The sequence below is a fragment of the Globicephala melas genome, chromosome 5, assembly GCF_963455315.2.
Source record: "Globicephala melas chromosome 5, mGloMel1.2, whole genome shotgun sequence".
NCBI classification, from domain to species: Eukaryota; Metazoa; Chordata; class Mammalia; order Artiodactyla; family Delphinidae; genus Globicephala; species Globicephala melas.
In genome coordinates this window covers 22,418,705-22,431,413 of record NC_083318.1, presented here as the reverse complement: position 1 = coordinate 22,431,413, position 12,709 = coordinate 22,418,705, and the positions used below count along the sequence as shown (strand labels likewise).

Genomic DNA, 12,709 nt, shown 5'->3' with positions numbered 1-12,709 from the left:
ATAAAATCATTATAGTGAAAATGATAACACTGGAAATAATTTCCAGGTCAACTATCAGTTCCACCATCATTTCTCAGATGCTCCCAACATGCTGTGAAAGCCTGGATTCATTTAGCTGCATCTGCTATATGGCAAGAAAGGTGGAGTGCTCATCCAATTTTCCTTTAACTAATGAAGACAAATATTTGCAATTCTGGAAAAGCAATTTGCATGTCAATGACTAATTAATTCTTTATCAGAATCCATTCCCAACACCAACATCCCCAAGGCACACACCTTCCTAGCAGCACCCCTCCACACAGTCTATCCTTTCCTTAAGGCCATAAAAATTTCCAAAATATTCTGAGTAATCATCTACCTTGAACTCAAAGTGAATATTTCTTACTGGTATGTAATTCTGTGAAGTTCACAATTCTTCTAATAATTTTTTGAAAGAGATTTTTTTAAAAAAATCAGCTTAATAATATGCCTAAAATAATAAAAGCATGAACACACAATTCACACTATGCACATTTAAAACAGGCAGTAGTTTTTGTTTGGTTTTGGTTTTACTCTGTTCTTGCTTCATTGACTCTCTTAGAATGCTTGAGATGGTTGAACTGTAATTCATTTCCCTTTATTTATGGATGTGTAAGCTATGGACCCAATCAACTGAGCAGTTGCAGAGCCATGACCTCCTAGATTCCCACCCTTGCTATGGTCCCCTTGTCTCTCAATCTGAGAAAAGACCCTGTGATGCAATAAGCACCTTTCAGTACTTCAGCTACCAGTTTATGCATTCTGACATGTTGGTTTTCACCATTCTATTTGAAGTATTACAACTAATCTACCAAACATTACATGGGGATAAACTAGCCAGGCAGAAGCATAAGACAGCCTGAAGAGTTTCTCTACACTGCAAAACAGGAGAGAAGTGGCTTTCTGGTGATCTACACTTGAGGCTGATACTCCAGTGGAGGCTGATTTGTCCCATCGGCTGTACAAATCTGTAGGAGAACTATATATTTGCACAAATTTATAGGTGCACAAATTACAAGAGGAAATACCCTTAGCTCAATGGAAAAAAAAAGAAAAACAGAGAGAGAGAGAGAGAGAGGATGAAACAATAAAGCAATCCACAAAGCTCATAGCCTGGTAAACTCATTTCTATTGCTACCTTACTAATAATAAAGTTCTTCAGATAAATTCTAGACCAATTCTTTGGCGATATTGCTCCACTGTCACAGTCTCTTATTATCAAAAATTGATCGGCCCGTCCTCCTTCGCTCACACTCTCCTACTCCAGCCCAGGACTTTGCGATGTCCCTCATAGTCTCTGCTAATGCCTCTGGGCCACATCCCCGTGAATCCAGGGCTGCACAGTCTTAAAGTCTCTCATGTGCCAATTTGATGGAAAATATTCTATTCTAAATATTCCTATTTTTAAAATGTGGTAATAACAATAATTTAAAAGTTGAAGTCTCAAACAGAGGTTTTAAGTCAACTGTAATAAGCATTGCAAATTTATAGGCTAAACCAGTAACAGAAGAAAGTCTGGAACCGTGAAGCTATGCATGATGGCACGCCATGGAGAGGAGCCCCGGAGTTCATGAAATGAATTGTTGCAAAAAGCAACAACGACAACAACAAAACCCAGTCAGCTGTACCAGTCTGCTGCTATTACAGCTACCTAAAGGCAAAATGTGCCAGTGCACAACAATGGTAAGAATTCTACTACCTTAATTCCCTGCCAAAAATGTTGAGCTTACTGTCATTTTAGTTTACTATTATTTTTCTTCTATGTAAATGTATCTCCAGTTTTATAAAGGAAAAGGAACATAAAAGATTTTTGTACAGAAATTTGCTTTGTGGACAACTTTGCTAAAAAACAGGAATTCCTAAAACAAAGAGACATTCCCGAGGGGCTCTCTTTAACCATGTTATCAGCCTCTCTCTTCTAGAGAAGGACAGCTAACTAGATTAAAATTGTCTTCACAAGTCTCATTGGTTTTATAGTTTTTAAGGCTATTGTGATGGGCTGAATACTATTCCCCCAAAAGATGTGGAAGTACCGACTTCCAGTGCCTATGAATACCCGTGAATTTACTTGGAAATAGGGTCTTTGCAGATGATCAAGATAAGATGAGATCATTAGGGAGGGCTCTAATCCAACATGACTATATTCTCATAAAAAGTAGAAATCTGGACAGAGACACATATAGGGAGAAGGCCACCTGAAGATTGCAGCTAACTTCCACAAGCCAAGGAGCTATCAGAAGCTAGGAGACAGCCCTGGAACAGATCCTTCTCTAGTGCCTTGAGAGGAAGCATGGCTCTGCTGACACTGACCTTGGACTTCTAGTCTCCAGAACTGTGAAATAATAAGTTTCTTTGTTTAAGCCACTCAGTTTGTGGTACTCATTACGGCAGCCCTAGCAAACTAATAGAGCCATTATAGTATTACCCCTCCTTGGACAGCTGGCAAAACCTCCCTTCTCATACTCCATACTTCAAGGAGGCCTAAAAGAAATATTAGGAAAGGAACCAAATAGGTCAGCTATCTTTGCTCTCTAAATCCAGCTCATTCCAAAATAAACCAAATGAAAAGACATGCCTATTTAGTTAACTCCTTAAAATATATTTATAGAATAACACTCACTTGAAGACAAAGAAAAACAGCAAAAACAAAAAGATCCATCCCAGTAGTGTTTTCTGAATAGAATTAATAACAAATATTTTTAAAATCTTTTAAAATCACAGTTTGATAAATGAGTAAAAGAAAATTAATGTTATCACACAGATCCTATGAAATTCTCATCTATTACTGAACTTCAGAGAGGCACAAAGTAATTAATTTTAGTCATTTCTATTTTTCTGGTGGAATCAGAAAGAATCCATGCTGGTGACATCAAGCTATTGTTTAGATCCTTGACAAAAAGTATACTTGAAGCTGAAAATGATGCAGAAATTTCAGTTTATGAACTATTTAAAAGAATAGAAAAAAGCCCATTACATGTTGGACAATTTAGTACACATATTTGACAATGAAACATAATCTTTTGTCTTATACCAAAGGCAACACTGGAAAAATATACTAAATGATCATTTCCTATCTTAATTATAAAATACAGAAAAAAAATCACACTCCCTAAAAACAACTGAATTGGGCAGCAGTTAGCTGAATTTTTGAAGTACAGTGGGGGGGGGGGTTATGTTAATTTTGATGGGTTTTTTTCCTACACTTTATTTGATGGTACTGAGGTATTCTGTTTTGTCTATGATTACATTTACCCATAACTGAAACCAGGTTAGCATTGCGAAATAGATTTTATTCAAATCATACCATGTCAAAATGAAATCAAATCATCTTTTAACGTACAAAGCATTCCCCTGAACTATTACCCAACTGAACTATATTTGCCTCCATTAGTTCACATCTATAATTCATATTAATTGTTCATTTATTATTCATGTAGATACCTTTAGTACTGAGAAAAAATAGGAACTGGTCTGGTTCAAAATGAGAGCATATCCTCTGTAAGCAATTCTACCCATTTACAGTGGGCTTATTAGAAATTTATAAATCTTATCGATTACTTGTGGGTTTAAAATGTTATATAATATTATGTAAAAGAAGACTCTATGCAAGGTTAAGTTACGGTACACTAACAATACATGCATTTAAATAACTGGAGCAGGAAATTCCACAAATTGTTTGTCTCTGAACTATCCACACATAAACACATGGTATGGGTATTACCATTTTATTGTACAACTCTGAATGATGAAATTAAACTACACTTAATAGGAATCGTAGCTGTCTCCCAAAGTACATATCACAGGAAAGGTAATAAAAATGCTTAGTACTCTCCTGACATCTCAACCAGAGAGTGGCCGTCCTCAACTAGAGGACACAGGTGATTTCTTATTCATCTTTGTAAATTCCACCCCTAGTGTGAACTCAGTAAATGTTTAATGAAATCCACTCTTGCCTTTCTACAAGAATCAGCATTTCTCAGTCTTTGTGTCTCTCTGGTGATCCTTATAAAAAGCATGAAGCTGAATGTGCATACATGGCTTCTCGCAGGCAAATCTCATTACTTTAGTGTTTTGCAAACAATAAAATTTTTATTAATATTGTTGTGCTAATTTTCAGGAAGAGGAAGAAGAGGGGAGAGGAGGTGACTGCTCTGGAAAAGTTAGATGCAAAGGAGGCAAAAATCAACATTTCCTGATTTTCTAGCAACAGCGTGTCAACCATGTAGAAGGCAGTCTACAACAATTGTTCATATAGTGCACAACTAAACTCTCGTCTGCTATGCAGACTAAAGGGACAGGCTTCAGAGGACTTCCTTCTTTACAGGTTAATTCAAGGGGGAAAAAGTTTAAAAATTAGAATTAAATTAATTAGGTAATGTTAAATTACCTAACAACTGAACCAACATCCATATTCTTAACAATGGAATTATTCATTTCAGACATAAATTGCTAGAGCTGCAAATAGCATCTTAAAACAAGTAAATATGCTCTATCAATTAAATCAATGTCTAAATGTTATTCATCTACATACGGCAAAAAAAAATGCGTGAAGCATTTCACGGTGTAATTTTTTACATTACTTATAACTATTTTCTAATTGCATTGTTTCCCCAATGCAGGTTTTCCCCCGCTATCCAAAAGTAGAATTTTCCTATGAAACCTTTTGTAAGTCAAAATGGCATAAAGCCAAGAAGCAACTAACCTTAGGACATATCTTGCTAAGAGATGAACAAAATAAATTGAGAAAAAGCACAGATGCTCACAGACACAGCTCAAAGCCTGACAGCAGCCTGATGCTGAGATACTGAGCGTAGTTCCTGGAGAAGGAGCTTAGGGGCGCCACTCTCACTGCTCTGGGTGTGCGCTGCCTCTATAATGGCTCACTGCAAAACAAACACTGAACGCTCTTTTCAATTTTCACCTTTCACCTTTTGCTCTTTCATAAGAGCAAAAATTCTCTTTGGATTTCTTTTCTAGCAGAAACAGGTACTAATGTAGGTCTTCTGTAAAAGTGAAGTGACATAAAGCAAACTTTCACAAAGTGGGGGATACCTGTATAAGGACTGTATGGTCAGGCCACCCAAGACGGCAGCTCTCCTGCTCTCTGTACATCCCCTGCTCAACCAGTCCCTGCTTCACCTACACCCTACTCACGTGACTGACCTTCCCTCTTAATCGTAGAGCCTAACAGTAAACGCCTACACACTTGCCTCAGCTCCAGCTAGAGACTGTTTTAGCTTATCAAAGGGGTGGTGAGGGGCGTGCTCCCCTGCTGGTTTCCCTGGTAACCAATGAGTCAACCTGATGTCAATTCCCTCTGTAACTGGTAACCTCCCTCTCTACCCCCTCATCCCCCACCCTCACCCCTACTCCTCCCACCCCCCAGCCCCCTATACACACACACACATACACAACACACACACGTACACACACACACACCTGTAGCAAAGACTGCTGCCATGTCCTGCCCACCCCCTGCTGCACATGGTGGGATGTTGCTCCAGGACCTTACTTCAGAGATGTAAGATTCCCCATCCATTAAACCACTGATGTCTCTGTCGCTGACTCTGGGCTCTTTCTTCAGTCAGGAGGCTGGGCAAGTACAGGGCTTGCAGGCCTGAGGGGTGCAGACCAACAAGGACAAACCTCAACCACACTTCGTGGCAGACTGTTGGTTCTCCTCAATAACTACCTGCTTCTCCCTGCCAGTATTGTCCCCATGTGTTCAGAGGTCAATTCTGACTAATCTAGGCAAGCATGGTAATTGCATTTTCCTTCCCAGATAGTGCCAGGAAGGTCTGGCCAATGAAATACAGGAGGAAGTCTGGGGGGGGGGGCGGAATTCTGGGAAGGTCTCCTTGCCTTTTCAATGGGACATACATGAAGAGGGGGCTCTATCTTTCTTCTTCAAGTTGTTCTATCTCGATATGAAATCTGGAATAACCATTAGCCTAAGGATAAAAGCCACACTTTGAAAATAAAGGAATCAAGAGTAGCAGAGAAATAGAGCTGTACCATGTTGGAGCCTGACTTCTTGTAATATGAACAACAAATCTTATTTCTTCAGTCATTTTGAATTGGGTTTTCTATTCTTTGCCACCAAAACCACCTTAACTGATCCAAGCCACACTCATACCCAAGTTCGTAATTATCACCTATTTCCTCTTCCAAACTTTTCACAGCCATCCTTGTTTTCAGTTAGTCATAATGTATATAAATTTTGTATCCATATTTTCCACTTAACATTATTGTGAACATTTTTCCATTTTTAATAGACAATCTTTGTGATTATCACTTTAGGAGCTGCAGAGTATCCATCGAATAAAGAGATCGCTGAGTAATACCTTATTGTTTGATATTTAGGTTTGCCTTCACAGTTATAAACCAAATTACTTTTGCAAAAGTTAACTTCACACACACACACACACACCCCAAGGACTGCATATATATGCAGAGAGAGTATTTGTGAGTCCAGGATAATCACTCATAAAAGGCAGTAGTAAGTGGATATCTAATTTTCTTCTTAAAAAAAAAAATTCACACTGGTAAAAAGTCTGATAATGCCCCAAATCAAAGTATTTTATATCTCCCTTAGCCTGAAAAGCAGAGTGAGCTCAATCCAGCCAGGAAATGTATCAAATCTGTTATTGCTAATAAATGTTTTTCAGCGCCTGCTACATAGAATCAAGATGCAGCATTAAAAAAGTTTAAAAACTTTTTAAAACTTTTTTTAAAGTTGGTTGAAAGACTGCTTTCAACCAACTTTTTAAATTAACCTTCACTTCAAACACCAGATGGACTTCAAAGAGTACAGCCTGTAACATCCCACAAGTCCGCTATCTCTATCTGAATCAGGAGATTTGGGTGAAATAATCTGCATGACATGACAAAAAGTCAGATCTATGAATCACTCTTTCTGGTAAAATTGAAACCATTCAACACAGATTGGGACTTGAACCCACGTGCTGGGACTCAAACCCGGCCGAAACCCAGACTGGGACTTGAACCCATGGTCTTTTAACTGATATCACACAGCTCAGGTTCTTGACGTCTAGTGCAGAAAGAATTCAGTGAGAGACAAAGTAATAGATAAGAAGTGGATTTATTTAGAGAGAAACACATTCCACAGATAGAGTGTGGGCCATCTCAGAAGGTGAGAAGCCCTGACATATGGCGTGGTGAGTTTTTATGGGCTGGGTAATTTCATAGGCTAATGAGTGGGAGGATGGGATTTCCAGGAATTGGGCCATTGCCCACTTTTTGATCTTGGATCAGCCTCAGAACTGCCGAGGCATGGGTGGGTGTGTCATTTAGCATGCTAATATATTACAGTGAGCATATAATGAGGCTCGAGGTCCACTGGAAGTCAAATCTTCCGCCATCTTGGACCTAGTGGGTCTACCCAGTTTTTGTCATGTCCTGTGGCTACGTCATTCTTTTAAAGGTTGCGCCCTGCCCCTTCCCTCCTGTTTCCAAATCTCAATCATTAGAGCATTATCGTTTATTATACCTATTTTACCCATCAGTCATCGGTCACCTATGGTTGAGTTCCACTTGGCTGCTTGTAACAAAGAGGAGCTCCTAGCACAGTGCAAGCAAGTTGCCCCACTGGCCACACCAACTGGAGACTGGAAAAAGGATCCCTCTTTCCAGTCAGGAAGCTCCAAATTATTGCAAGGTACTGTTGGGGGGAATCAGTTGCCTGTTGATTCTTCCTATAGAAATGTGAAAATAATCTGGCTCACATTCAGTCAATAATCATACTCTGGTGAACTAAGTTGTTATTATCCCACACTGGTCAAACAAAACCATTTTCTAAAACCACACAAAAAGTTACCGTAGGCCTGCCTTATGCTTGATCCTAAATCTAGTGGGATTAAGTCACAGAATGGTAGACTCCGCTGACATGATCACCCATGGCTACACAGCTTAGGTGGGTTCCGATGCCCTCCCACGGTTTTCCCTGACTGTGACAAAGGGTCTTCAGCCTCCAAATCACCTTGACTGCTCATTAGAAATGCACATTCCTGAGCCGAATTCCTTAGCTGACTTAATCAGGGTCTCTGAAGGCTAGAGCCCAGGTATCTGCATTTGAATAAGCCCCCACGTGATTCTAATGCCCATAGTAAGAACTAACCCCCAGGGCTGATTCAGGGTGAATCCCCCAAATGATTCTTTATTACTAATTTGCAAGTTTCACACAACCAGGGCCCAGGCATCATCTTTCTTGTTCTCAGATATTTGAGCCACTGGAGTGTCCACGCCCTGCCCTGGCTCACCTGATAACCCCCTGCCACCCCTTCAACTTGGTTTCAACCAACTCTCCACCTCAGGGGCACCAACTTCCTCATTACTCTTGATGCAAACAGGTACATGACTCTAGCCTCCAGGTTTTTTTTTGTTTTTGTTTTTGTTTGCGGTACGCGGGCCTCTCACTGCTGCAGCCTCTCCCGTTGCGGAGCACAGGCTCCGGACGCGCAGGCCCAGAGGCCATGGCTCACGGGCCCAGCCGCTCCGCGGCATGCAGGACCCTCCAGGACCGGGGCACGAACCCGTGTCCCCTGCATCGGCAGGCGGACTCCCAACCACTGCGCCACCAGGGAAGCCCCAGTTTATTTTTTAAAGGAGGGATTTCGTTACAATTAATTTTCTTTCCTTCTATTAATTTTCTTTCCTTCTTTTTTTTTGGTTAAAAAAAAGAAAGAAAAGAAAAAGAAAACCCTGGATATTCTCAAGTCAGAAGAGACTGGAAATCATGTACATTGGACCAAACATAATTTCCTTTCTCTTTCTTTTTAAACTAGTCTTTAAACTACAAGAATAGGATCATTAGACAGTACAGATATTTCTACATGTTTATATAATTAAAGAATAAAATGAGCTGTGGAGTGAAATGTGCACTATCTTATAATGCTGCTATAAGATTTAAATGAAGGACTTCCCTGGTGGTCCAGTGGGTAAGACTCTGCGCTCCCAATGCAGGGGGCCCGGGTTCGATCCCTGGTCGGGGAACTAGAAACCACGTGCATGCTACAACTAAGAAGCCCACATACCACAACTAAAAAAAAAAAAAAAAGATCCCGCATGCCACAACGAAGATCCCGTGTGCCACAACCAAGACTCGGCGCAGCCAAATAAATAAATAGGTTTTTTTTAAAAAAAAGAATTAAATGAGAAAACTAATATATAAAATGCTTAGCTCAGCATCCAACAAAGAGTGAATACTCAATAAATCCTACCTGTTATTATCAGGCCGGGGTGTTTTGGTACATACTCAGTGCTGGGAAAGTCCTTTGAATAAATCTGTTTCTAAGCTGCCTTCCTCCGGATAAGGAAACTAAAGCTCTGGGGGTTGAGTCTTACTCAACACTGCATAGCTACTGGCAGAGCCAAAGCGGACACCAGTGTTTTCTAAAGCACAATTCCATATTCTTTTCACCACTCCATGACAGCTTTGTTCACACTCTTAACTGAAATGTGGAACGAAAAAAGTCATAGGTTCAGAATATGCCAGTCATTTTGAAGGTATGAGTTACATCCAATCAGAATGTGAGGAGTAAATGACAGAATGGGTTAGCAAGACTAAGCCTGTGAGAGTAATTAAATTATTACATAGCCAGCAGATTGCTGTCCTGGTTTTTTTTTCTTCTTCTTTTTCTTTTTTTTTGTGGGGGTGTGAGGCAGGGAGAGAATTTATCTCCCAACTTGGGTGTTTTCTTTTGTTTCTCTTGTGTTCAACCACTTTACTCCAGGAAGTACACACACTATTACGCAGTGTTCAGAGTTCTGTCTAGTGAGAATTGACTATGAACACAAAGGAATCACAAAGAGTGTGTTGCTGTTAGGTTTAAATTTCTTTTCAACACAAGAGGGTGGGGAGAATCAATGAACAAGCTATTCTCCTCATTTGGAATATAAAGTGAAAAGAATTATGTGTCAGAAAGCACAATAGATCTAGTGTTTTAACTCTGAAATACACTTATTTATGTCTATGTATATACAATAGGAAATATGAAATATAATAATAGAAAGATGAAAAAACTGTCAGTTTTTGCTAAACATGAGATTTTACTACAAATAATCCCTCACAATAAATAGTGAAACAATGCTAGGGCTCTCTGCTTGATATCACCTCAAAATTTTTACAGCCACATTGGCATTCTGTCTGTGAAACACAAGTATAGCGATGACTTCATTCTCTAGGATAAAGGATAATTGATCTTAACCTTCCTATCACTTTCCTTTAACGCAAAGCACTAATGCAATTGAAGGCACAGATAAATAAAAATTTCTGAAGGGAAAGAATGGCCCTGTGAAAGTTAACCTCCAAATTACCTCCAAAAGGTACAAAGTACAACATATCTCTGAATCACAATTAGTGAAACAGCTGCCCCACAGCTTGGATGGAGAGCTGCCAAAAAAAAAAAGAATTTTTAAAGAAAATCCAAACTCTGAAGGACATGTAAGGTTTTTTCCCCACAACTATTAGAGAAAAAAAAAGCCCTAATGTTAAACAAAACACCAACTCAAAACAAAGCACTGTTTAAAGGCCGATTATTCACTTACATTAAATCTATTAATGTGATGCTTTTATTACCACAAAACCAAAATGTCTTACCAACTTTATCTCTTTACCAATTGATCCCGATTTTCCACAAACAATATATACAGCTGAATACTGGCACTTTTGAAAACCGCACTTGACTATATATCAAGTTGCTTCTTCCCTAAGATAGTTACTATTCCGATCTCTTTTCCCTTTCTTTTTTCTTCACTCACTGATGATATTTATCACACTGTGCCCCAGAACATGAACATCATTTTGACAAGTTGTATTTTGGCCGGGAAATTTTGCCAAACTTTTTCAAATATATGTCAATGGTGGGAGTAAGGCAGAAATTTTACCACGTTTTCCCAAATCGGGTGTGTGGGGGGGAAAGTTATTGATTGTCATATTAGATTTAATATTTCCCTTTCCAAAACAAGTAATTAGAAACTATCGCCTCCTCTGCTTTGCCTCTTCTACGTAAATATGGTAACATTCTGAAGGCAAGATGATCCAGAAAACACACATCCTCCCAACATATGCGCGCGGCCACACACACACACACACACACACACACACACACACACACACGGCAGAGACAAGACCTTATCCAGGAACCCAGAGCGCAGCACCTTCCAGAGAAACTATCACCCCAAATAACCTTCACACACGAAGCCCGCCTTGCTAATTCAAAGTCAAGGTACCAAGGTACTTGGATGGTAACTCAGGGGCAGCCCACCATCACACTGAGAGGCAAACCCTCAATCGCACCCCCTCTCACTCTCTCTCTTCAAGGAACACCTAATGCCCTCTCCTAGCTAGGGTGGCTCCCCGCCAGTCCAAGTCGCCGCCGCTGCCCCGAGGCCACTCACCGTGTCTGCAGTCGCAGTAGCCCCAGTCCACCTTGCCGTGGGCGTTCCCATAGAAGCACCAGGGTCTGCCCGTGCCGTCGGGGCTCCGGCAAAAGTTGTGGCTCTGCCCTCGCAGTTGAGCCCAGCCCGCCGGGGGCGACCGCTCGAGGAACGGTGGCACCTCTGCCCAGCGCAGACAAGAGGCGCCGAAGTCCGTCACGTTGACCCAGGGCTCGCCGGCGGGGCAGTCCCCGGCGCGCGGCCCGGGCGTGTGCCGGGCGTGGAGGGCCTGCAGGCGCGGGGTCCGGAGCGCCGCCGGGGGGCGCGGGACGCGCGGCAGAGGCGTCCTCTGTGGACGCTGCTGGGTAGGAAGGTAGTAAGGGTACTGGGGACCCAGAGGATAACTGAGGACCGGATCAAAGCTGACCACTCCGGGGAGCGCCCCGAAAATCAGAGCCACCGCGAAGCGGGCGAGCGTCATGGTGCCAGAGCAGCGGCGTTTGCTCCATACTCCCCCTGCTCCGCGGGTTCTGAAGGGTAGGAGAGGAGGGGGCGAGGGCGGGGCTGCGCGTCCCTGGAATCCCCTACTCCAGCCCCCTCCCGTCCCCCGCGCGCGGTCCGCCTTCCCCTCCCCACCTCGCCTCCCGCCGCGGATCCCAGGCCGTGCCTCTGCTCCTGCGCCTCGGGAGCGATCGCGGGCGGGGAAATCCTGTGTTCCGCGGAGCCCTGGCTGGTGGAGAGGACCTGCCAAGAGAAGACGCGGACCCGGCGGACAGGGGCGGGGCCGGAGCCCCAGGTAGCCTGTAGTGACACGGGCCCGGGAACTCTGTCCCCTGGCTGCCGGCACGGGGCGCGCAGTCTCGCCCCGGAGCCGGACCTCCGCGCGGCTCCTGCCTGGCTCCCGGCTGTCAGACCGCCCGGCCGGGCCGGACCAGCTGCTGGCACCGCTGCGGCCTCAGTGTGCCCGAGCCAAGCCCGAGGGTGCCAACGAGGGGGACGGTCTTGCCCGCTCCTTGCCAGCAGGCGACACCACCAGAGCCCCGCGTCTGGCGGCTGCCAAGCCTGCCACCAGCCCCTGCAGCCATCTCTCCTCCACCCCCTTGCCGCGCCTCTTTTCCTCTATTCTGAAATCGTTAAAAGTGTGGATGGGTTTACCTGCAACTCTCCCTTGATAAGCCCCGGGGAGAAAGTTATCAAAGCCTACTTGGAATGCTGAAGCCATTTTCCTGAACTGTGAGCTCCTCAAGGACAAGACCACGTTCCGTTCCGCTTTATATCCCAGTGCTTAACACCG

General features: G+C 42.7%; 1 protein-coding gene across 2 annotated transcripts in view; it reads right to left on the bottom strand.

Annotated features, from left to right (window-relative positions):
• The window catches only part of PRSS12 (serine protease 12), a 69,127-nt gene extending 56,627 nt beyond the window's left edge, over positions 1-12,500 (bottom strand). For both annotated transcript variants that reach the window (XM_030863975.3, XM_060298998.2), the window contains exon 1: positions 11,437-12,500. In XM_030863975.3, the coding sequence (XP_030719835.2) occupies positions 11,437-11,896 (460 nt within the window). In that variant the 5' untranslated portion in view covers positions 11,897-12,500. The remainder of the gene's footprint in view (positions 1-11,436) is intronic.
• Between the last annotated feature and the right edge of the window lie 209 nt (positions 12,501-12,709).